This window comes from Fusarium poae, chromosome 2, assembly GCF_019609905.1.
Source record: "Fusarium poae strain DAOMC 252244 chromosome 2, whole genome shotgun sequence".
In the NCBI taxonomy this organism is placed as follows: Eukaryota; Fungi; Ascomycota; class Sordariomycetes; order Hypocreales; family Nectriaceae; genus Fusarium; species Fusarium poae.
Genome location: NC_058400.1, coordinates 8,948,474 through 8,972,878, shown reverse-complemented (window position 1 = coordinate 8,972,878; position 24,405 = coordinate 8,948,474). Strand labels below are relative to the sequence as shown.

The following is a 24,405-nucleotide window of genomic DNA, read 5'->3' as shown; positions in this document are numbered from 1 at the left end:
GTATTGGTAGTAGGATGGACTTCAACAGCCCTAAAAGAAAATTCGTTTTTTTCTTATCGAGACAGCCTCGGTGTATCGGTCGGACAAATGCATGCACGCCTCTGGGACCCCCAATTCCATGTGGCGCCAATGTTGGGTGGGCCTTTAATACTGATGAACAATACAGACTGAGATATACTACATAAAAACCATGATAAAGAAGAGGATGATGTCTTTGTACCCATTTATGCTAAGGATCGAATCTGAATCGACCAAACTTATCGTCTTTGCACGCAGTCTGGACCCGAGAGCAGTCTCCAAACCTCGACAAAGATGCAGACCCCCACCAAACATGCTTCTCAAGATCCTCCTCTGAGCCTTTAAAAAAAATATCATAGTACTTGCTAATGCTATATTCATCAGCCATCAGAATCATTTCCCAAAACTCTAGCAAATCGCCTGTTGCGAGCCTCATCCAACCCCAGCTCCTAGAATCCTGAATTGGGTCCCAGTCATATCCAACTGTCTTGACAACGAATATATCATTCGCAATGTCCTTGAGGACAGCCTCATCTGCAACAAGTACAAACTTTAAGCGGGTACCAACCATGTTCTTTTCGCTTTCGGCTTGCTCTCCTTCTTCAAGGCAAAGCTTTCGTATACCGGCGACATCGAGACCGGCAAGCCGATCAGGATCCTCTCGAGGAAAGAGACGAAAAAGCCGCTTCATGATGTTTATTAGATCCGGATATGTGGCCTTGTCTCCCTTATAAAAATTCGCCCATCGCCAATCCTTGGCCCGAAGTCTGTCTGTGTCGTGATAGCCAAGTGCAAGACGGGTCTGCTGAGTCAAAACTTGGAGAAGCGTATTCCAGGATTCATCTGATTCGGGACCGTAGTATGTGCGATAGATGGTGAACCCCCAGTTTCTAAAGTATTTGAAGTTGTCGGGATGCGTTCTATCAAGAGCGCGCCTCTTGGTTCCAGGAGGTGGTTTCGGGGACTTCCATACATAATCAATCATTAGTGCAATTGGGAACCCCATATTGACCTAGTGAAATTTTCAACAAGAGAAGCGGTGTAAGAGAAGACAGGACCGACTGTTGGTTGTGTTTTGATGGGGACCTTTTATATCGTCTCGGTGTTTACATAATACAGCTGGACACGGTCGCAACCAACACACTGGAGCTATTACCCTATAGTTAACCTTGCTTACAAGACCGTGAGCAATAGACGTGTAGTATATATTTGGTGATTATAAAGGTTCTCGAAATCTAACGTTGACTTGATATCTCACGCTGCAACTAAGAGTCAGTTCACGAAGTCAGTGTAAGTTACAGCATGAAATTCACGATGAGATATTTTTGACGTTAGAAAAGGTGGATATAGCCTCATCGCATTTGACGGTGTGGCTGGTGACGCGACACGAAACCGTGGCGGGTAAAAAGCATCTCGATGGAGTCATCAACGGGGTTGCAGTCAATTCATCAGCCACATTAATTCACGATTCAAGAACCGTTGCCCACGGCATTACTATTACATTATTACTAAAAGTCAATTGATGGTGAAACATGTCATCTACAGTCTTGGGTCATTTCTCACCAACTCAAAACACGTAAACCCCCAAGACGAGACACGCGTATGTTTGAGCTTGGCGCGTATCCGAGTTACACAATGCATAGCATCAATACACGGGGTTATTTATATTCCGTGTAGACATAATATCCGTACATACGACGGAACCAAACAGAGAGCACGTGTTCACTATTGTCGGGACGTTCGGGTCAGGCCAAGGTCAGTCAATTACGGCACCGCCAAGATAATGACGGACTGCCAAGAAGCCCCTGGATCAAATGGGGCATAGCAATAGCAGTAGGTCCTAGCACAAGAGTCTGCCCACTGTTGGTGTAGTCAATCAAGTTTTGGTACAGTAGTCAAAGAATTCTACGACTCGTTGTTTCTTGATAGGCATGTCTTTGTCACTCTTGTTACCGTTGACGCGTTCTGTCTTTGAACAGTACAGTCAAATAAACTCAGAGACATGAAAATGGTTGGTTTCACTGGTCCGACTCTAGAATAAGGTAATATTTAAGCATACCAGGGGCTGGGACCAATCTTGTGTGATATTAGCAGTGATGGTGTGGAGAAGAAGGGAGTTTTGGCGCATTAAAGTTTAGCGTGATAGGGGGTAACATTAGGGTTATACATGTATCTGACACTATGACTATATGAGAAGATAAGTAGTTTCTTATCTGCAAGGGCTTGCGTGGCCTGTGTCAGTCTTTACCCCCAGCCTCAATCTCCAATCTCGCTTTAGCAAAGGAGATCTTGGCTTTATTTTGTCTTTGTGATTGTGATGGCCCAGCCCAGGAGTCTCATCTCGGTACATACTCTTCCTTTGCGGAATAATAGAGACAATACTCTTCCTCTCTAGCATCATTACCATCAGCTGCATCAACTAATGCACTGCAAATCAAGGCATACAAAATAAATTACGTGGAAAACTGCCAATACAATTGCTCTCCCTCTTTCTGCCAAGCCCTTGGCCTACCAATAACTCCCCCATGTCCATGTCCCCATGTCCCCATATCCCAGTTTGGCTCGTCTTGGCAAATTTGTCTCTTCTCCATTCATTGCTCTTGTCCTTTGGCTACTGACTACTGATAGCCGCCAAGAAGTTGCTTGATACAAGCTGCACAGCCCCGATGCCCAGACCCTTGGCTCGTAAACCAGAAAGGATGGGCTCCTCTCTTTTATTTCCCTTTTTTCTCCCCCTTGCTCGTGTTTTGAAATGTGAAAAAAGACATCCCCGGCTTCTGTTCCCCCCTCCGCTTTTTTGAATCCCGTCCCACCTTTGATCTCCCCCCATCATCCTTTCTACGATCATCCTTTGTCCCGTTCATCCCATGATTGACTTTCTAGAAGGGGTTTCCTTTTCTGCATTCACTTTTTTATCATAGACCTGTAACACTCGCTTTTATTTAATTTTTTGGCTCTTTTCTTTGACTCTGTTCTGGACCAGACGGGTATCGACGGCATCTTCTCTGCTTGTTGTCGCTCGCTTTACAAGCTGTTACCACATTGACCGACCTCACATTTACAACACATCTTTTCACATAAACATAGAGAGGTGACCTCTCATTCAGGCGACATGTTGTTTTCTTCACCAAAGGGCTTCATCGCCCAAGCTACGCTGTTGGGAGGGCTACTGGTTCAATCAGTCGAGGCACAGTACTACAAGATTGGAACAAAGGGTACGCGATAAACACCAAACAACAAGCAATTAAAACATAAAATATTGACTGTTTTGTAGACGAGATCAAACAATCGGCGCGCACACTCGCTTACGATCTTATGCTACAATATGACGGAAACACAACGGGCATGATTCCCGGTATCTTGCCCGGTCCTCCAACAGAATACAAGGGCGATTACTACTGGTGGGAAGGAGGAGCAATGATGGGAACATATATCGGTACGTCTTCAATTACTCTCAAAGAAAAAAAAGACATGGCTAACCCGACAACAGATTACTGGAAACTCACAGGCGACTCGAGCTACAACAAGGTGGTGATGGAGGGTATGCTTCACCAGACAGGAGAAGGTCGCGACTACATGCCCAGCAACCACAGTGCCTCCCTCGGAAACGACGATCAAGGCTTCTGGGGAATGTCAGCCATGCTCGCAGCCGAAAACAAGTTCCCCAATCCGCCCGAGGACCAACCTCAATGGCTCGCCCTGGCGCAGGCCGTCTGGACGACGCAGGCTAACCCTGAGCGACACGACGACGAGTGTAATGGTGGAATGCGATGGCAGATTCCTTTCACCAACTCTGGATACGATTACAAGAACAGTGCGTGTCATTAAAGGTCAAGCTGTAGGATTATTTGACTAACATGGTGTTTTAGCTATCGCCAACGGATGCTTCTTCAATATTGGCGCTCGTCTTGCAAGATATACCGGAAACGAAACTTATGCTAAACATGCTGAGGAGACATGGGAGTGGCTCTGGGGCGTCAACTACATTGATCACGAGAGGTGGTTGGTCTACGATGGTGGACACGTTGGAAAGAACTGTACCGACATCAACAAAGCCACTTTTTCTTACAACGCTGCTATTCTCATCCAGGGCGCTGCGTTCATGTACAACTTTGTGAGTACCGTCCCACCAGCTTTGATGGTCAGGCGATTTACTAACAGCGATATAGACAAACGGATCCACAGTCTGGGAAGACCGCATCACCAAACTCCTCGACGCAACTCTCAAAAACTTCTTCCCCAAAGACATCATGTACGAAGTCCCCTGCGAAGGCCGCAAGGGCGCCTGCTCCACAGACATGTTGTCATTCAAGGGCTACGTGCACCGCTGGTTAGCAGTGACAACCCAAGTCGCACCCTTCACCGCGAAAAAGATCCTCCCCGTCCTCAAGACCTCGACAGAAGCAGCCGTGAAGCAATGCACGGGTGGTGATTCCGGTCGCGCATGTGGCTTTTACTGGAGCGGTGGTGAGTTTGTTGATGTAGCTGTTGATGAGACAAGTGGAGCGGGTGAACAAATGAATGTGCTGGCAGCTGTGTCGAGTTTGTTAATTGAGGACGCTGAACCACCTGCGACGAACAGTACTGGTGGTATCTCCAAGGGTGATCCCAACGCTGGAAAGGATTCGCATGATAACCCTGAGCCTACACCCATCACGACGGCTGATCGCGCGGGAGCTGGAATCCTCACGTTCCTTGTCCTCGCTGGTGGTTTGGGAACATTTGTTTGGATGTGTGCTTTTGACTAAGCGATTTTTGTCATCTGTTGGCGTTTTGTTACACCTCGACTGGGGGGATGTAAGAGGTTTTTGTCTTTTTTTCTTTTTTTCTTTTGTGCGGGAGAATGGAGTTGGGGGGAGAGACAAAGACTATTGTCAGTGTTTTGATGTCCAAGGCGATTGCCTGTATGTGGACGACTTGGATAGCCGACAGATAGGTGTCGCATTTCGTTGTTTCAGAAGACCATGCTGGCAACGTTTGTCTGTGGGCATCGCATTCTATACACATTTCATAATTGAATGCTCGACTATTACAATGAGTAAACTCTGCTCCTTCATTTTGAGGTCATGCATGTGAACGTGGCGCAACCTGTAGTCGTATCAATACGATGGATGGTGTTGACTGGGGCAAGGACTGCTGAACAACACAAGCCGATACAAGCCTTTATAAATTGATGAAATGATACACTCCGACAATGATATATCATTGGCTCATAGGTGAATTGAGAAATGCTTTCAAGGTTGACCTAAGAGGTGCATTTGGATCATGTCATGTGAGGCGCCCAATTGAAGAGATCATGTTTCTATCATGAGGCCATCTTTGAGGCCAACCTCAATTGGCGCCATTATTTCCAGCGTTTTAAATAGAACATCTCCGAGCAACTTGACAGGCACCTCTTAATTGATCTTAAAGCTGATCGCACTCACGATACCCGAGTGTGTTGACCATGACTACCAATTCGCCTATCTACGTGACCCGATTGCAAGTCTCTGGCTATGTGACTTACGGACTACTGGCAAGGCTCATTCGATAAGCGCTGGACTCAACGTAAACATTAACAAAGCTCTAGGATACACTGTTTATACACCACAACTTCCTATTAGTAACTATTGTGCACGCGATAATTCTGGGTGACATTTGATGGTGGCTGGATGACAATGACGAACGCCAAGGTACCCGGCCGAAAGCCGCTAAATCTCGGCCGATCAAAGCACCAATTATGTTACACTTGCATCACTTCACAACTAACAAGGGAACAACATTCTCGTATGTAAAAGTCGTGGCCCCGAAAGGCAAGAATTGTATTAAGTATGTACAAATTAGCCCATTGTGTGTAGCTTAAACCCCCAATCCTGTCAATTCCCCCCAAATATGTTCAAGCATCATCGTGTGTGTCGTCGCAAGTCATTCATCCAGTGTGTGCAAAATCGCTTATTTGGGAAGCGAAGCAGGAGCATAAGACTGATCAGGCTTGACAATCTTGGCACCAGCGAGCTGCTTGTCGGTGTAAGCAGGCCAGATGATCTGACGCTTGGAGTTGGAAACGACAGAGAGAGTAGTGAAGCCGTTGTCGGCGCCGAAAACATCACTCCAGCCAGAGGTAACGGTAAAGTCACCGCACGTGGTGGGGCCGGCGGAGCGCTTCTTGGAGGCGCCGGGGCCCTTGACGTCGTGGCGGCACTCGTAGGGCTTGTTGTTGCCGGTGTCGATGCCAAACTTCCAGTTGCAGATGGAGTCGTCGGAGCGGCAGTAGCGCTTGGCGTCGCGGATGGTCCATTGGGGAGAGGCGGCCATCATGTTGACGGACTTTTCCTCTGCGGGGGCAGCGGAGACGCCGGTGGTGGCGATGAGGGTGAAGAGAGCAGCGGAGAACTTCATTTTGAAGGGAGATGTGTTTGTAAGTGGTTGAGTTGAGTGTGGATGAAGATGTATGTGTGTGTGAGTGTGAGTGAGTGATGAGGATGAAAGGGTAAACTTGAGGGAGAGAAGAGGATGTTTATATAGATATCTTTTTCAGTAAGTGGGCATAGCTAGCTAAATCGTAGTGGAAACAGTCAAATCGTTGGTGAATCATGACGAAAGAGTCCAAGTTGGGTGAGATGAAAGACAACAATGTAACAATGCCACTATTCTGACAAAAGCCCAGCCTCGGCCACTCCCTACCTAGTCCAAGCAAGTGTACGAACTAGTTGACTACCCACCGGAAAGCTACCAGTTACTACACAACATAACAAACCCTTGCTTCGAAACCTCGTGGGTAAAAAGGGAACACGAGGTGATCGACGGGATCTCGTATTCCCCTCATCCCACCGCATCAGATCAGGCGATCGATCAGGTAGGTTCACTCAAATTACCTAGGTACATACATGCTACAGCGGTTGTGGCTTTTTGCGGCGCAGATGAGTATAATGTATGCATAAAACATTAATTTACTACTTTGGGCATTTGTTAATAATTACAGAAACCATCTCTCGACTCTCGTATTAATTGCTTTCGGGTTGTCGGTGCCGGGTTTAAAATTGCCAAGTCGGACACAACCCGCAATTCAACTCGGTTCATTCGGGTTAACTAGTTACATGCCAAGCAAAGAAACGATGGACAAGAATAGGTAGACGATATGTACTTATTCCCATAGCAAACTAGCAGAGTAGAATAAATTCTGTCTTATTCTGTAAACGTCAGAGCTGTGGAGAAGATGCCATCTCATACAAGTTATCGTTGTCATGTCATCCTCAATTTACAGCTGTCATCCTGCCAGCACTGCCACTCAATTCATATTAACGCGAGGGGTGACAACTAACACATAAGCATTAAGCTTGCCTTTTTACTCCTTCACCGACAAAGTCCCCTCCCCAGATCCAGACCTTTTCTACCTACGCCTCAATAACATGCGCCGTTAAGAGAAAGCAGCCCTTCTGGGCTGTCATTCGGTATAGCGGGGTCTAGCGTCCATAGGTCCGCTAAGAATAGAAAATGGAACCTTTCTAGCGCATTCTACTCTCTCTCTCTCCCTGCATTACACAAAAAAAAACAGCTCAACATTATTTCTCGTATATTCTCACCGTTTTGTACGTCATATACTCTGATTCCCATTTACAAAAAGGAAAAATGTCTCTAGAAAATTTTATTCTAATTGGTGGGGAAGACGATGAGACGGTTATTCTCGTATGTACTCCGTATGGATACTCGTCTGATATATACCCCTGCAGGTAAAAGTATCCCTTCAGCTCGTATCCTTAGACCTGCATTTGGGCTAGTAGTTGTCTATCACGGTCATTTTCTGATGTGCGCTGCATGAGGAACAAGTCATGAACTAAAGTAATGGAACGTAGCGAGGTTTATGGAGCTGTACTCACCTTGGGGCAACTTGATGTCAATATGTCAATCACACAACTCTGTTCAAGACATGATCGATCCAGCATTCATCTCATCAATTGAGTATCTCGCTGTAGTATCTTGGCCGTAAATACAAACATCTTCACTGCTTTTCTTTGCTCACAAGTAATTCCCCCGCAGCTTACTCTACCTTGATGTTACAAGATCTTCCAGGCAGGGATCTCGCGAGTTACTCAATCGGGCAACCTCTGCATTCCATTTAGCGGCATCAACATCAGCACTACCACGGATAATCTAAATAACATCAAGCGACGAATCATTCTCTCCAAAATATACAACGTGACACTGACGAAATGCAAAGCTGAAGGAATATGCATGCACTGCGAGGTGCTCATCCTGACTACGAGCTTGATGGGCTCTTTGTCGGGGCGGGCGCTTCGATAGCAGATAACGGGAGACAAATTAATTCAAGCCATTTGTGCAGTCCAACTTTTACTTATTTTTTGTATCGTAAACAACTATATGCCTAAATACTCGCCCATCCTTTATTTTCTTGTCCAAAATGATCTAACCCTTTTGACCACCTGTGGGGACCTTGAACAGCACAGCTCGGCCGTCGGGACCTTGGCCGAGAGCCTTGTCCACACGGTAGTAACCCTTTCGCTCGAGCTGGAGGAAGTCGTTCTCCTTGAGCTCGGCGATGCTCGCGTCGACAAGGGCGTTGGTGAGGGTGGCGCTGTTGTCGTTGAGGAAATCGTCGAGGTTGTCGTCCTTCTCAAGAGTATCCTTGGTGATGAGCGAGCCAAACTCCCAGAGCTCAGCCTTGACGAGGTTCTCGGGGTCGGCGGCGAGCCAGTGAACCTTCTTGCTGGTGGTCTTGAAGTCACCGGCAAGGTGAAGCTCGAGGTTGAGCTCGTTGATGGGTGAGGCAGTCTTGTTGATTCCTCGGACGATGGCGTTACCCCAGCTCATCAGGGTAATCTCCTCGTTGTCGTCGAAAGAAGCAACGTCGGCCTGGTCGAGGAGGAGCTTGGGTCCGAAAGTAACCTGCTTGGTACCGACGTCGGGGTTCTTGACGTGCTTGGGCCTGTCCTCCTTGTAAGACTTCTCGGGACCTCCAGTGATGGTGACAGTAACAGCATCCTTCTCCTCAATGGCCATGTATCGAGGGACAACGGGGTCGAGCATTCGCTTGTTGATGGCCCAGATGGTAGTCCAATCCATGGTGACGACGTTTCGGCTAGGACCCTGCTTCAACATGAACTCGCGAAGAGCGGGAACAGTCAGACCACGGCGGATGATACCACGGACAGTAGGCATACGGGGGTCATCCCAGCCACTGACACGTCCAGTGTCGACAACCTTTGTGAGCTTTCGCTTGGAGAGGAATGTTTGGATAAAGTTGATACGGGCAAAGTCCCAAAGATGGACCTGTCGGAGGTTCAAGACCTTGAGGAACCAGTGGTATTGCTCGTTTCGGTCGGCATACTCGGTTGTTCGGAGGGCGTGGGTGACTCCCTCGATGGAGTCAAGGATAGGGACGACGAGATCGTATGTGGGCTGGAATTGTTAACAGTCATACACAATTGAACAGCGGTGGTGCTTACGTAGATGTTCCAGGTCCAGCCTGTTCGGTGGTGGGGAGCGGGCTCTTCACCCTTCCAGTTGGGGAATCGGAAAATGACGGGGTCTCGCATGGAACCGTTGCTCGAGTCAAAGGCAATGCGTGCGCGAATGCAGTGCTTTCGTCCCAGGTCGGTACCAGCCTTCATCTCTCTAAACATGGCCAAACTCTCCTCAGCAGGGCGGTCACGTCGCTGGCTGGGAAGACGGTTCTTTCGGTCAGCGCTCTGAACCTCGGGATCGGTGTCATCGGCGTAGGCGTTGCCGTCTTGGATCATCTTCTCGGTGAGATCGTAAATCTCCTGGAAGTAGTCACTGGAGTGGGTGACCTTGTGGTACTTGATGTCCATCAGCTCGAGATCATGAAGGATAGCATCCTCAAACTCTTGCTTCTCCTTGGCGGGGTTTGTGTCGTCGAATCGAACGATGAGCTTTCCGTTTCCGTCGGGGGAGGTCTTTGCGAAGTAATCGTTGAGAAGAGCGGCCTTGGCGTGGCCAATGTGAAGGTAGCCACTAGAGACAAGAGTTAGACTAATTCTAGGTAGATGAGAAGAAGTTCAGCTTACCTGGGCTCAGGAGGGAATCGCGTGACAACACCATTCTCGGTGTTGGAGAGGCCAATATTGTAATTGGCACCTCCAGACTTCTTCTCCTTTCCAGCATTGAGCTTCTCGTTAAACTCAGGGTGTGCCTGCTCGATCAGGTTGAACCATCGAGTGACATTGGTGTAGGCACCCTTTCGGATAAGGCCAATGGCGACCTTGTTGAGGCGAAGAGCAGTCCAGATCTTGCCATCTTCCTCGCCAAGAGTGTAGCCGTTGAGGTAAGTTCGAAGGGTAAGGTGCTTGTCGAGCTCGGCAACGAGGGGTCCAAGGCTCTTGAAGTCGGCAGCGCCGATCTTTTCGGCGTCAAAGGTCATGATGGCGGTAGAAGGGGACCAGAAACTTGGAACAAGATCTCGTCGTAACAAGGTTTAGAAGCTTCAAACGATGGAGGGGTCAAATTCTTTGGCGGGGTGATTCTGGGCCCACCGATGACTCAAGATACACGTGACAGCACGATAAGAGATAAGATAAACGATAAGATCGTGCTATACATAACCATCTGGGAGGATTTCTATCAAGAAAGAATTCATTCTTTAGTGATTTATTTATCTATTCTATAGTCAATCAATGACAATTGTTATCAGCAGACTCAATCGCAAAATCACCTCATGATGGCCTTATTCTCTGCGAAGCCAGCCCGAATTTTAGCATTGACCAGTGGAGTCATTTCACATTTCTGGGTGAGCTCCAAAGATAACTTGGACAAATGTAGCGATGTGTGTTATTGTCACAAAAACATAACAAACCAAGATCAAAATCTACCCTAGACTTGGTCTACATTTCGGATTCTCAGCTGGACACAGCGCCTACCTCTCCAAGACATGGATGTTCAATACTCCGGATTGTTCAACGGAATACTACACCGATACCCTAGAGACCGTGATCCCGCTAGTCATTATGAATCATGTCCCAATCGCAGGGATAACGTTAGATCTACACAGCTACCGGAAGCTCGGTCGAAAAAGTGGTATCAAGCTAGGTCTTTGACCACCGATTGATAAGCCTTCCACGTCACTGTTCTTGACATGAAGAACCGTCCATTCTGCCGGGTCCGGGAAATGTGGAGATGTTCTAGAAACGGCGCCGGGCGGGGCCTTGACGGACTCCGATGAAGAAGCTTTACGCTTTACTTAATCGTCAGCCTTAACAATGACGTCTCAGCAAGAGAAAAAAAGAGTCTTTAATGATACTAAAGGAGATAATTAATTCCCTCCTCCTTTATGCATAAGGTTGTAAGCTAGGACTTGCGTGGGCCAATACGGATGATGCATTGCATTAGGAGAAACCAACTGTTTTGTAACGGACCATTTAAGAAACCCGTTGAATTACAATTGGCTAGTTTATGGTTTTAATCTAACTGTTTTCATGTAGCAAGTCTCCACTGCTGTCAAAAGTCTGGGGCTTAAATTTACCGAAGACCTCTGATGCCCCCGGCTTTTTTTCAACGACATGTCTTTTGAGACTCTTTTTGTTTTACACGGCTTCGCTTGACACTTGTTTTGAGAATATGAACCACAGCAATACTTTGCAGCATTTTTTATTTCTCAGAGGTAAGATAATTACAAATGCTAATATTTCCCAACTATCGCAATTAGACAACCATTGTCTCGAGTTCTATCTAGTTCATTCATACTGGCTCTTATACCAGTTCATCCCATCCGTCAATTAATAACACATGCAAGAAGAAAACACTTGACCAACGCCAAAATATAAAACTAACATCACGCCCGTCAAACTTCAAGCTTCTCCCTCTCTGGCGATGCACTCCCGTTACTACCCTCGGTACTTGTATATGTAGGACTCGCCATATTTCTGTCTTGATACGAACTATACAGCAAAGACTTTTGCACGCAAGTGCATCTCTTTAATAGCTCCTCGCACCGCTCAAGTCTTGCGAGGAGTTCTTTTGTAGGTTTGCGACGACTGCGCTTGGGAGCTGGTGTACTTGGAATACATTGTATTCCCGCCTGGTCAAGGTTAGTTAGTTGTAGTTGCAATCATAGTGCTATACTAGTAGTAGTACCTTTGTGCAGAATGAACACGGGCTCTTTCGATCGCACTTCTTCTTGCGCTGTTGACATAAAACACAAGCTAGAATTCGTGGTGGGCGTTGCTGTTCAGAAGCCATGTTTTACTTTGAGATAAAGTGATGACTGTATGTATGCACAGGGCTTGTTTGTTTGGAAGCGAAAAGAATGATGTCGTGATAAGATAGATAGATAGTTACCAAGTATCGGTCTATGGATATCTGAGTAAAAGGGACAAACCCGAGTATTTGCTGCATCTTCTAATGCCTGTTTCTTCTTGACCTCCTTCGGGTGAGCGGACTAGATACATCAACCCGATCAATATCCACTCGGGGTCGGGAAGTCGAAGGAATCCGTGACTTGATGACCCGCATACACACCCCTTTCGGTGCGACGGGGATGAGCATGTATCCGGCATTTTTGGTATTAAGAAGCTGGACAGCCTGCGGTGGTGTTTTCACTGAGGCATCTTTCATTCATTGTTACTGTCGATCTATATCTATCTCATCTTTACTTGAACCTTTCTTTTGTTATGGTTTAATTGAATACTTATTTAATACTTCAACTTAACTTGTATGTATGTCATTCTTGGACTTTTTGTCTTTTCATTCCCTTTAACAAAAAAACACAGAAACTTTTAGCAAAGCAGACAGACTTCTGTCTCGCAGCGCTCCGTAATGGCCACCCCCGAGGCAAACATGAGCTCAACACGCTCAGAACAAAGCAGCCACGACACAATCGTCAACAACGAACCCGTCACAAACGAAAAGCCTCTCCATCCCACTTCCGCCCCAGGAGACCAGACAAGTTCAACAGACGATGAAGATGACCGCCACCAGACCGAAGAGATGGTCCGACGACACTCCATCGTTAGAGACCTCGCTCGCAATTACACAAACACTTCGCATCATTTCAATGGCAGCAACGCAGACCTCTTCAACGCGGCAGACCCAGACTCTCCTCTCAACCCTTCGAGCGAGAATTTTAATGCTAGAGCATGGGCCAAAGCCATGTCCAAGTCGATGAAAGAGAACGGTGCCGGTTTTCGACAGAGCGGTCTTTGTTTCCAGGACATGAACGTATTTGGATACGGTGCCGAAACGGATTATCAGAAGGATGTTGGTAATGTCTTGCTTGGACTGCCTAGTATGGTACAGCAGGTGTTCAAGCCCAACCAGGGAAAGCGCAGAATTGATATCCTCCGCGGTTTCGATGGTGTTGTCAAGGCTGGAGAGATGCTTGTTGTTCTGGGTCCTCCCGGTTCAGGTTGTTCCACGTTCCTCAAGTCTATCTCGGGCGAGACCAACGGTATCTACGTCGATGACAGCACTTACTTCAACTACAACGGAATCACAGCGGAGGAGATGCACAAGTATCACAAGGGTGAAACCATCTACACAGCCGAAGTAGACGTTCACTTTCCTATGCTCTCAGTTGGCGACACCCTCACCTTTGCCGCGCGGGCACGATGCCCTCAGAACTTGCCAGCCGGTATCAACCACAACCAGTACAGCGAGCACATGCGCGACGTTGTAATGGCCATGTACGGTATCAGCCACACTGTCAACACTCAAGTCGGCGACAACTACATTCGAGGTGTGTCTGGCGGTGAGAGAAAGCGAGTCACTATCGCCGAAGCAACGCTCTCCAACGCCCCCTTCCAATGCTGGGACAATTCGACCCGTGGTTTAGATTCAGCCAACGCGATTGAGTTCTGCAAGACTTTACGCTTACAATCCGAGCTCTTTGGACAGACGTGTGCTGTCTCGATTTACCAAGCACCCCAGACAGCCTACGATCTCTTCGACAAGGCACTCGTTATTTACGAAGGACGTCAGATCTTCTTTGGTCCCGCTGATGAAGCAAAGGCTTACTTTATCAATCTCGGCTTCGAATGTCCTGATCGTCAAACAACGCCTGACTTTTTGACGTCAATGACTGCACCATCTGAACGAGTCGTTCGTCCTGGTTTCGAGAACAAGGTCCCACGAACACCTGACGAATTCGCTGCCTGTTGGAAGCAGAGTCAACAGTACCAGATTGTCCGCGCCGAGATCGAAAGCTACAAGAGCTTGTACCCGATCAACGGTTCCAGCGCTGATGCATTCCGCGAGAACAAGCAGTCCGCTCAGGCAAAGGGTCAAAGACTCAAGTCTCCCTTTACGCTGTCGTACATGCAACAAGTGCAGCTTTGTTTGTGGCGAGGTTTCAGGCGTCTTATCGGATCACCGGGCGTCACCATTTTCCAGCTCCTTGCGAATACAGCTGTTGCACTTATCGCTTCTTCACTGTTTTACAATATGCAACCTACGACTGGAGACTTCTTTAAGCGCGGTGCTGTTTTGTTCTTGGCTGTCTTGTCCAACGCTTTTGCATCTGCGCTTGAGATTTTGACGCAGTATGCTCAGAGACCTATTGTTGAGAAACATGCTCGCTATGCTTTCCATCACGCCTCTGCTGAATCCTTCTCTTCTATTCTGGTTGACATGCCTTATAAGATCACCAACAGTATCCTGTTCAATCTTACGCTCTACTTCATGACGAACTTGAACAGAGATGCTGGTGCTTTCTTCTTTTACCTTCTCGTCTCGTTCATCATGGTCCTTGCTATGTCTGGTGTCTTTAGATCCATGTAAGTCATTTTAATGTCACATAATGACTCTCGTACTAACAGCTGCAGTGCATCGCTTTCTCGTACTCTGTCGCAAGCCATGGTTCCAGCCTCGCTTCTCATCCTCGCCCTCGTCATTTTCGCAGGTTTCGTCGTACCAGTCGATTACATGCTCGGCTGGTGTCGCTGGATCAACTACCTCGATCCCGTCGCCTACGCTTTTGAGTCTCTCATGGTGAACGAATTCTCTGGTCGCAACTTTACCTGCACTGGCTTTGTCCCCAACCCTCAGATCCCTGGGTACGCAGACGTCAGTGGTTTGAACAGGGCTTGTTCAACAGTCGGTGCCGTCCCAGGTCAAGATTTTGTCAACGGCGACGCCTACCTCAACCTCGAGTACAAGTACTTCCACGCTCACAAGTGGCGCAACGTCGGTATTCTCATCGCCATGACCATCTTTAACCACGTCGTCTACATTGTTGCCACCGAGTACATCTCAGCCAAGAAGTCAAAGGGTGAAGTCCTCGTTTTCCGTCGCAGCAACATGCCCGCCAAGGTCAAGTCGGACCCCGAAGCCGCATCTTCAAGCCCCATCCCCGTCACTGAGAAGAACAACAACGAAGTCGCCAACATTCAGGGTTCTACTAGTGTCTTCCATTGGAACAACGTGTGCTACGACATCAAGATCAAGGGCGAACCAAGACGCATCCTCGACAACGTTGACGGTTGGGTCAAGCCTGGAACACTCACGGCTTTGATGGGCGTGTCAGGTGCTGGAAAGACGACTCTTCTCGACTGTCTCGCTGATCGTATTTCCATGGGTGTCATCACTGGTGAAATGCTTGTCGATGGCAAATTGCGCGATGACTCGTTTCAGCGTAAAACAGGCTACGTGCAGCAACAGGATCTTCACTTGGAAACTAGCACTGTTCGCGAGGCTTTGACTTTCAGCGCCCTTCTTCGCCAACCCGCTTCCACACCACGTGAAGAAAAGATTGCCTACGTCGATGAGGTCATCAAGCTGTTGGATATGCAAGAGTACGCAGATGCAGTCGTCGGTGTCTTGGGCGAGGGTCTCAATGTCGAACAGCGCAAGCGTCTAACAATCGGTGTTGAGCTCGCTGCCAAACCGCCTCTACTTCTCTTCGTCGATGAACCTACTTCCGGTCTTGACTCGCAGACATCTTGGGCTATCCTCGACCTTCTTGAGAAGTTGTCCAAGGCAGGTCAATCTATCCTCTGTACCATCCATCAACCGTCAGCCATGCTTTTCCAACGCTTCGATCGTCTTTTGTTCCTCGCAAAGGGCGGCCGCACAATTTACTTTGGTGACATTGGCAAGGACTCTGAAACCCTGACCAACTATTTTGTCAAGAACGGTTCCGATCCTTGTCCCAAGGGTGAGAATCCTGCTGAGTGGATGCTTGAGGTCATTGGTGCAGCACCTGGTTCCCATACTGAGATTGACTGGCATCAGACATGGCGTGAAAGCTCCGAGTATCAAGATGTTCAGGCTGAGCTTTCGCGTCTCAAGGCTGAGGGTGCTGCTGGTGGTGATACGCATACCGATAATGCTGAGTCTTATCGCGAGTTTGCTGCGCCATTTGGTCAACAGCTTCGTATTGCTACTACCCGTGTTTTCCAGCAGTACTGGCGCACTCCATCGTACATCTACTCCAAGGCAGCTTTGGTCATCCAGGTTGGATTGTTCATCGGTCTTGTCTTCCTCAACGCTCCTCTGAGTCTTCGAGGCTTGCAGAACCAGATGTTTGCCATTTTCCAGGTCTTGACAGTCTTTGGCCAATTGGTTCAGATGCAGGTAAGTTTATACTCATAATCTTATCATCATGAATGGTACTAACTAATTGTCACAGATGCCTCACTTTGTTACCCAACGATCCCTTTATGAAGTCCGCGAACGACCGTCCAAGACATACAGCTGGAAAGTCTTTATGCTATCCCAGATCATCGCTGAGATCCCTTGGAACAGCCTTATGTCGGTATTCTTGTTTGTCTGCATCTACTATCCCGTCGGCTTCAACAAGAACGCCGAGTTTGCAGGTCAGACAGCTGAACGAGGTGGTCTCATGTGGCTTCTCTTCTGGCAGTTCCTCATCTTCACTTGTACCTTTGCGCACGCCGCCATCGCCATCACCGACACAGCCGAGGCGGGTGGTAACGTGGCCAACCTTCTCTTCATGCTGTCTCTGTTCTTCTGTGGTGTTTTGGCGTCGCCCGACAACATGCCTGGTTTCTGGATCTTCATGTACCGAGTTTCACCATTCACCTACCTTGTGTCAGCCATCTTGTCAGTTGGTATCGGTAATGCACAGGTCACATGCGCAGAACGGGAATTGACCACTTTCAATCCCCTGAATGGAACTACCTGCGGAGATTATCTGGAGTCGTACATGGCGCAAGCTGGTGGTTACTTGACCAACCCCGACGCCACAGTCGATTGCAAATTCTGCACCGTCAAGGACACCAACGTTTACCTCACGGCACTCAGCTCCAGCTATGATAACCGCTGGAGAGACTTTGGTATTGGAATGGTGTACATTGTTGTCAACATTGTTGGTGCTCTGTTCTTGTACTGGCTTGTCCGCATGCCCAAGAATAAGAACAGGAAGCAGAAGCAGAAGAAGGCGTAGATAACTCAGAGCTTAGGTTCTATCTTCTCTTCTCTTTTTACTTTACCTTTCGTTTCTTGTTTCTATTTTATTTTTGGATAACGGTTTGGAGATTGTTATAGAATGGAGGACTTGTATTTAGAATCGCAATAATAGAATAGAAAATGGTGTTTGTGGGGATACGTTTAATTTCTTTTTATGAGTTATGCGCCCCTGCTCTCCGAGTTATGTTTTCTGGGAATGAAATTGATCAATTGGACTGACTGACTCATTGTGATTGAAGACTCCGTTGGTGCCTTTGTTCCCGATGTGTCCTTCATAGCCAATATAACCGATATTGCCGTCTGAAGTTGAAGATGGCTTGGTCTTGCATGACACCTCAATGTATTTCTAAGCAGTGATGTTGTAGTGTTTAGATTGATGGCGATCACTAAAGAAGAGAGACAATTTATTGGCTCTGAAGCTATTAGGTGCCTGTTCATGTATAGCGTCTTGAGTTGAAGATAACGTTGACGCTGACACAACTCCGTGTTGACATCATCCCCCCAACATTGACCATTGGCGCTGGATAAACAAAAACTCATTTAATCACCTATTTAGAATTGCGATTGAGAGATATGGCAGGCAACTGGACCATCTTGACTAATATCAGAATTGTATGTCCGGTCTAATGGAACCCTACAACATGACCATCAGGACAAGCCATTTCCTTCAACAATTCCAATGATACACGTAGCATGAATAAACATCAACTGATTACTCAGTAAATCTAAATAAATAATACTGATTGATCTACAAATCTCAATGCAACCCCCTCTATTCATGCCGACCCAAATGGCCGATCTAGCCGACGCCGATGCCGCACACCGGAGGTTCAACCCCGTCTTAACCCCGGACTCTGAATGTAGATCCAAACCATTAGTCTACTGTACATAAATCCCCATGAATCCTCTATTTTCTCTACCTTTTGATGCTCTTATAATTATGTTTAGTTCAATCGCCTACAGACAAAATGGCTGATATCTCGGATACCACTCTACGCGATAAAGAGTCCCAACATGAAAAGACAAGAGACGACGCCGCTTCTACACAAAGCCAAACCAACGATGAACAAGACACCATTGAAGAACCCCCGGATGGTGGTTTAAAAGCTTGGTTACAAGTCTTGTCAGGTCATCTCGTCATGTTCAATTCATGGGGCTATTTTATCAGTTTTGGCATCTTTCAGCCACACTACGAATCCGAATTCTCCCTTCCACCTTCGACAATCTCTTGGATTGGGAGTCTACAAGTCTGCCTCATCTTTTTTATTGGAACATTCTCCGGGCGCGCTTTCGACGCTGGTTATTATCGCACTGCCTTAGTCGTGGGCCTCTTTTTGCAAATATTGGGTATCTTCATGACCAGCATCGCCTCTGCGTACTGGCAAGTTCTTCTCGCACAGGGAATATGTCAGGGTTTGGGAAACGGGGTTCTATTTGCGCCGACGATAGCAAACATGTCTACCTACTTTACTCGTAAAAGGACGGTCGCTATCTCGGCTGCAGCTTGTGGTGCTGCTACGGGCGGAATGGTGTTTCCTCTTATTGCGCAGCAGCTTCTACCAAAGATTGGGTTTCGGTGGACGGTGCGTGTTATGGGATTGGTAGTCATGGTGGTATCTGCCCTAGTCTTGATTCTTGCCAGGACAAGACTCAGAGGCAGAAAGGCTGGGCCGCTTGTTGAGTGGGCGGCGTTTAAAGAGCCTTCATATGTTTTATTTGCAGTGGCCATGTTTTTTACGCTGTGGCCGACTTGGATCTCATACAACTATGTAAGTGTCAATACTCCAAATGGTATGAAACAGAGACTAACATATACTTCAGGCTCGTCAATACGCAACAGACAAACTCGGCGGTTCAGCCTCAGATTCATTCCTAATGCTCATCGCCATAAACGCAGTCGGTATTCCAGGCCGAATGATATCCGCCATTCTAGCCGATCGATTCTTTGGCGCCATAAACGTATTTATTCCCACAATCTTTTCCGCTGCATTATGTCTATACATGTGGTCACAAGTAACCACGCTTACGGGCGGTTTTATCTGGGTGAGTATATTCGGATACTTTGGCGCCGCAATCCAGAGTTTATTTCCTTCATGCTGTGCGAGCTTGACATCGGATCTATCCAAAGCTGGGACGAGAATTGGAATGATTTTTACTATCATTAGTATGGCTGCTTTGACTGGGTCGCCTTTGGCTGGCAAGTTGATGCAGGCGACGGATGGGAATTATTTGGCTGCGCAGATTTGGGGTGGGAGTAGTATGATGTTGGGAATGTGTTTGTTATATGCTGCTAAAAGGGCTGTGAATAGACAAAAAGTACTAGAATAGGTAGATACTATAGTAATAATTTTGTTGTTCTATTTACTTGATGTTTGTGTAGGTATCATGGAATATTGCGCTGCTCCACCAATAACTAGTGTCTCTAGAGGACCCTGCTGTCATAACCACTAAAAAATCATCACCACCGAAACTGCCCATATTCAACATAACCACTCTTCCACAAGCATGTCCGCAACACCATGGATATGTCGATCCTGCACAAGAGCATTATCGCGTCCTCAAATACGCCAATTCATTCGCTTCGCTTCCAATGGTATGTCAGCACCCTTTACCTCCCCAAACCTCGTAAAGCTAACAACTCTAGATGCATCACCCCTCCTCGCTCCAGCCCTCCTCCAACGCGCCCAATCCCTAACAACCGAACACGATGCCCTCCAAAAGAACCTCAATTCCTCTTTCGACTCGGATACGGCTAAGCGCGTTGGCGAACTGTCTCGGGTAGCAGAAGCTCTGAAAGCATTGGAGAAATCACAATCCTCCGTCAAAGAGCTAAAGCAAATGCTTGATGATTCAAGTCTGGATCAAGACCTCGCCACTATAGCCAGAGATGAACTCTCCTCCGAGACGGGCCAACTCGAATCCCTCGCTCGTAAACTCTCCGCCAGCTTGACACCCCGCCATACGTTTGCCGATTTCCCATGCATGCTCGAGTTTAGACTGGGGCCGGGTGGTCTTGAGGGGAGATTCTTTATGGATACCCTGTTCAAGATGTACAAAGGACTTTGTATGAGGAGAGGATATAGACATACAGTGGTCAAGTACGAGTTCGCAGACGGCGCAGGCGATTCTTCTTCTTCGTCTGGCGAAAACCCTCTTCAGGAAGCCATTCTCGAAGTCCACGACCAAGGCGCCTTTGACATTTTCCGCGGCGAAGCAGGCATGCACCGTGTCCAGCGCATCCCCAGCACCGAGACAAAAGGCCGAGTCCATACCTCTGCTGTCGCCGTTTGGGTCCTCCCCTCGTTCCCCGAGAACAGCGCCACGAGCATCGATTTCGAAGACCCCGAGAGCGACTTTTACATTAACCCGCAAGAACTCAAGATCGAAACGATGAGAGCCCGCGGCGCAGGAGGACAGCACGTCAACAAGACCGAATCCGCCATTCGAATGACACATTTACCCACCGGAACGACGGTTTCTATGCAGGATCATAGATCGCAGCAGCGCAACAGGGAAGAAGCGTGGAAACTGATGCGATCCCGAATTGCGGACCAGAGGAGAGAGCAACGTGAACAAGAAGCGTCGCAATTGAGGAATAGCGTCCTGTCAAAGACGCAGATTACTCGGGGTGACAAGATCCGCACGTACAATTACAACCAGGACCGATGCACCGACCATCGTGCTGGTATTGATGTGCACGGTTTGCCGAATGTGCTCGAAGGTGGTGAGAAGTTGGATAAAATCATGGACGGCGTAAAGGATTGGTTGGTTGGCAAGGATATTGAAGTCCTCGTGGCGGAAGAAGAGATCAAGGAAAAGAGTAAGGGAACGAAATAAAGCTGTACATTTGTATCATAAACTTGTATATTATCAGGTACAGAACCCGCTGTAAGATAGATTTGTCAAAAAGGATATCATACTAAATAAGATGGCATTGGTACAGAAACACGATTTCCTTCCATCATTAATTAAGTGCGCCATAGCAATGTTTCACACGAGACTTGTCGTTAAGATCTTGAGCTTCGCATGCAGTCATAAGTTCCTCGTATATCCCTCACATTAACCCTCCCAGAACCACCTTTCCAATCGTAGCCACTTCCGTCTTGACGTGGCTTCGACTCTGCTCTTCGAAATCCCGGACCAGACCTTGAACTATAATCTTGCGTACTCGCGAATCCGCCTTTGTAAATAGCTCAGCAACGGGCGCTGAGCAATCTTTCGGCGAAGGTACCAATGCGAGGAATCTCGTGTAGCAATCGATCAAAACATCGCACAGCGTCGCAAACGTCTCAAAGTAATCGGGATCGAACGGTAAAGATGGCGTTAACAAGTATGTGTACTCCTCGCCGGGAAGCAAGTCTGTTTCGGAAGCTGCAAAGTTCATTACAGACGGTGCAGGTCCACCGGCAGATGGCATGGGAGCCATCTCGTCAGGCAGGGGGTGCATGTCGGCTGCAGAAGTCGAGCGACGTGATTTACCACCTGGACGACGGAACATGCTTGGTAGACGGGCGCGAGTGAGGGACGCAGCGGTGGATGACTCGCCGTGGATTTGTTGGAAGGAATCGAACTCGGAGAGTAGGGAGTTTAAGCTTCGGAGGAATTCGATCGATGTGGAGGAGTAGAGGTCGACGATTGTAGGGAGGGATAGACCGAGGAGGAGATGGTTTGTTGCTTTGCGGCCGAGCTTTCGAGCGTCGAGGGAGGGCATACGGCCGAGGTCGGTCTTGTCGAAGAGATAGGTTTTGAACCAGTATATACGTCCTTCATGACTATTATGTGTTATTAGCGTCAACTCAACATATTAATGTCTCGACTCTGCACGTACGCTTTCCGTAGATACTCGAGCGTTGCTATACGCTTATTTGCAAGCTCTGTGATATGGTGGTGCACAATACCCCCTTCATTCTGCTGCCACATCCCCGACGTTCCCACAGCGCCATTCGGCATAAAGCCCAAAGGCGTACTCGGCACGCCCCCGCCATAAAGGGTCGTCGACCCCGTCGCGCTGCGACTCAACATGTGTGTGTCTATCGACGTAGCAGTAGAAGCTTCACTTTCCGACGGTCGCGGCGCAATTTTTGCAGCAGCAGAGAGCGCGTAGTCGGGCAGAGCAGGAGGGGCAGCTGCATCCGTGACGAATGCGTTGGTACCCAGAGAGCTACCGCGACGGCTGCTGCCGAGGGAGGTTTTGCGGGAGAAGGAAGCTTTGCGGTCTTTGGGGAGGATGTTTGTTGTGTTTAGAGGATCGAGGGTGCCTTCGCGGGTGGTGGGACGAGAGGCCGAGTTGGAGGAGGAGGAGAAGATGGAAGTTGAAAAGATGGGCGTTCCGTTTGAGGATGGTTGTTTGGGCGCCATTGTGAGAGATTACGGTACGGTACGTTGGTCGTAGGATTTCAGGAGGCTGACTGAGATGGGGAGGGGTCGGAGTGTGTGATCGGCAGTGGAGGAGGTAAAAGTTGACAAGATTGCGACGTCGTAGAGGATTACAACGGTTGATGTTCAGTTGGAAGGTTGTTGTCGTTTTCCGTTGAGCGTTGTGCGCCCAGTTGTTGATTCAGAAATGTTCTGTTTTGTTTTGAGTTTGTTTTCTTATTTGCTTTTTTCGGCTAATAGATCTGGTCTGTTAATCGTCATTAATATATCGATCGTCTTTAGAAAGTCAAGTTGAAACGAAGCGAGACGAGGCGAGGCGAAAGGATCCGGGATTGGATTAGATTGGATTGAACCCCTGGTTTCGTTATGAACGGAGACGAATCGGGGGTTAGAACTAAAGATGTAGGGTAAGATATCCACTATTTCCGGAAGACAACATGATAGAGTTCACAAGATTAATGAATACTGGTATTCGTTGGAATATTGTCCAGACATGAATTGATAGAGATTAATACTCAGTAGAGACTTAAATCATTGATCGAAGTCTCGCAGGCATCACGAGAGATAATAACGATGTAAGGTTCTGTACATTACACATCACACATATGCCATTAGCGCATGTTTTTTACAGCAAGCCTTTACCAGCGCTTGAATAATAAACCCAACATTGCTATTGTTTTTAAACCGTAGTTATTGATTCTCAGTTTACTAATCAACCCTTTTTAGTGATTTATATCCTTCATTCAAAATCCTTGTTCAAATGTATCAGACACAGTCACACCAACAACTCTTCCAGTAACAACATAGACATAGATTCATGTATATTTCTTGTTTCATTAAAAGTTACCCATCCCATCTCATCTAACTCGTTCATCATTAGTTCAATCAACAACAAAATCTCCTCCCTCTGTAAACTCGCTATGCATACTAAACTCTTCAAACTGCGCTGCCAAATCTTTAACTTGTCCACCTCCCTGCTTCGTAACCTCTAGATCGAAATCTAAAACAAAACTCCCAAACTCACCCTCCTTCTTTTCTTTAGGCTTCGGCCGTTTTCCTTCTAGAGTACGCACAAGTCTATTAGCCTCGGCAGCTGACATACTACCATCGCGCAGAGCCATAGCCAATAGCCCCTTTCCGACTGGTTCGAAAACAGGGAAGCAAGCACCCAGATCTTGACATGCTGCCAAACACACTAAGAAGTAGAAATACCAGTTGGGATTCTTATCGGTGCTGTTTTGGTTGGTGATACTAAAGTCTGGCTGTATCGTTTGGTTTTGAAGCGCTGCGTCGCGGATGATGGTGTTGCTGACGTGCACTACCGCTGAACTCAAAACACTGAGTGCGTGGGCATGCGGATGGTGAAGCCGGCTTATGAGGATGAGACGCTGAAGCTGGTTTATCGAAGCTCGTAAAACGGCTTTGGGAGACTCAAGAGAAGCAGGATCAAGATGCTCATTATTAGGATCCATGATGAAAGGATGAAATATATTCGTAATGGCGACATGCACTAGAATGCTATTCAAAGATTAGAAATATCAACTCAGAGGGGGAGGCCAGTTCTTACTTGAACGCCAAAACATGATCAGACATATTACCTGCATCGATGGACGACATCTCTGGCGGTAAAGAGTC

The 24,405-nt window shown here is 47.5% G+C and overlaps 9 protein-coding genes across 9 annotated transcripts; 3 read left to right on the top strand and 6 right to left on the bottom strand.

Annotated features, from left to right (window-relative positions):
• Positions 1–229: 229 nt before the first annotated feature.
• Positions 230–1,024, bottom strand: FPOAC1_007057 (uncharacterized protein; the record flags this gene model as incomplete). Its single annotated transcript, XM_044851526.1, has 1 exon — positions 230–1,024. One exon carries the CDS (start codon positions 1,022–1,024, stop codon positions 230–232), a length of 795 nt encoding a protein of 264 aa, XP_044710238.1.
• Positions 1,025–3,130: 2,106 nt separating this feature from the next.
• On the top strand, positions 3,131–4,766 carry FPOAC1_007056 (uncharacterized protein; the record flags this gene model as incomplete). The annotated part of the gene is made up of 5 exons (XM_044851525.1): positions 3,131–3,233; positions 3,293–3,454; positions 3,509–3,832; positions 3,888–4,132; positions 4,188–4,766. The coding sequence occupies 5 exons, from the start codon at positions 3,131–3,133 to the stop codon at positions 4,764–4,766; spliced, it is 1,413 nt and encodes a 470-aa protein (XP_044710237.1).
• A 1,183-nt stretch (positions 4,767–5,949) lies between these two features.
• FPOAC1_007055 (uncharacterized protein) lies at positions 5,950–6,396 on the bottom strand (the record flags this gene model as incomplete). The annotated part of the gene is made up of 1 exon (XM_044851524.1): positions 5,950–6,396. The coding sequence occupies one exon, from the start codon at positions 6,394–6,396 to the stop codon at positions 5,950–5,952; it is 447 nt and encodes a 148-aa protein (XP_044710236.1).
• Positions 6,397–8,421: 2,025 nt separating this feature from the next.
• FPOAC1_007054 (uncharacterized protein) lies at positions 8,422–10,396 on the bottom strand (the record flags this gene model as incomplete). Its single annotated transcript, XM_044851523.1, has 3 exons — positions 8,422–9,414; positions 9,462–9,990; positions 10,044–10,396. The coding sequence occupies 3 exons, from the start codon at positions 10,394–10,396 to the stop codon at positions 8,422–8,424; spliced, it is 1,875 nt and encodes a 624-aa protein (XP_044710235.1).
• Positions 10,397–11,812: 1,416 nt separating this feature from the next.
• Positions 11,813–12,210, bottom strand: FPOAC1_007053 (uncharacterized protein; the record flags this gene model as incomplete). The annotated part of the gene is made up of 2 exons (XM_044851522.1): positions 11,813–12,049; positions 12,106–12,210. The coding sequence occupies 2 exons, from the start codon at positions 12,208–12,210 to the stop codon at positions 11,813–11,815; spliced, it is 342 nt and encodes a 113-aa protein (XP_044710234.1).
• A 576-nt stretch (positions 12,211–12,786) lies between these two features.
• Positions 12,787–17,371, top strand: ZRA1_2 (ZEB2-regulated ABC transporter 1; the record flags this gene model as incomplete). Its single annotated transcript, XM_044851521.1, has 3 exons — positions 12,787–14,741; positions 14,790–16,539; positions 16,595–17,371. The coding sequence occupies 3 exons, from the start codon at positions 12,787–12,789 to the stop codon at positions 17,369–17,371; spliced, it is 4,482 nt and encodes a 1,493-aa protein (XP_044710233.1).
• A 991-nt stretch (positions 17,372–18,362) lies between these two features.
• On the top strand, positions 18,363–21,231 carry FPOAC1_007051 (uncharacterized protein; the record flags this gene model as incomplete). The annotated part of the gene is made up of 3 exons (XM_044851520.1): positions 18,363–19,163; positions 19,216–19,426; positions 20,039–21,231. The coding sequence occupies 3 exons, from the start codon at positions 18,363–18,365 to the stop codon at positions 21,229–21,231; spliced, it is 2,205 nt and encodes a 734-aa protein (XP_044710232.1).
• A 217-nt stretch (positions 21,232–21,448) lies between these two features.
• FPOAC1_007050 (uncharacterized protein) lies at positions 21,449–22,752 on the bottom strand (the record flags this gene model as incomplete). Its single annotated transcript, XM_044851519.1, has 2 exons — positions 21,449–22,166; positions 22,223–22,752. The coding sequence occupies 2 exons, from the start codon at positions 22,750–22,752 to the stop codon at positions 21,449–21,451; spliced, it is 1,248 nt and encodes a 415-aa protein (XP_044710231.1).
• An 899-nt stretch (positions 22,753–23,651) lies between these two features.
• Positions 23,652–24,387, bottom strand: FPOAC1_007049 (uncharacterized protein; the record flags this gene model as incomplete). The annotated part of the gene is made up of 2 exons (XM_044851518.1): positions 23,652–24,288; positions 24,338–24,387. The coding sequence occupies 2 exons, from the start codon at positions 24,385–24,387 to the stop codon at positions 23,652–23,654; spliced, it is 687 nt and encodes a 228-aa protein (XP_044710230.1).
• Between the last annotated feature and the right edge of the window lie 18 nt (positions 24,388–24,405).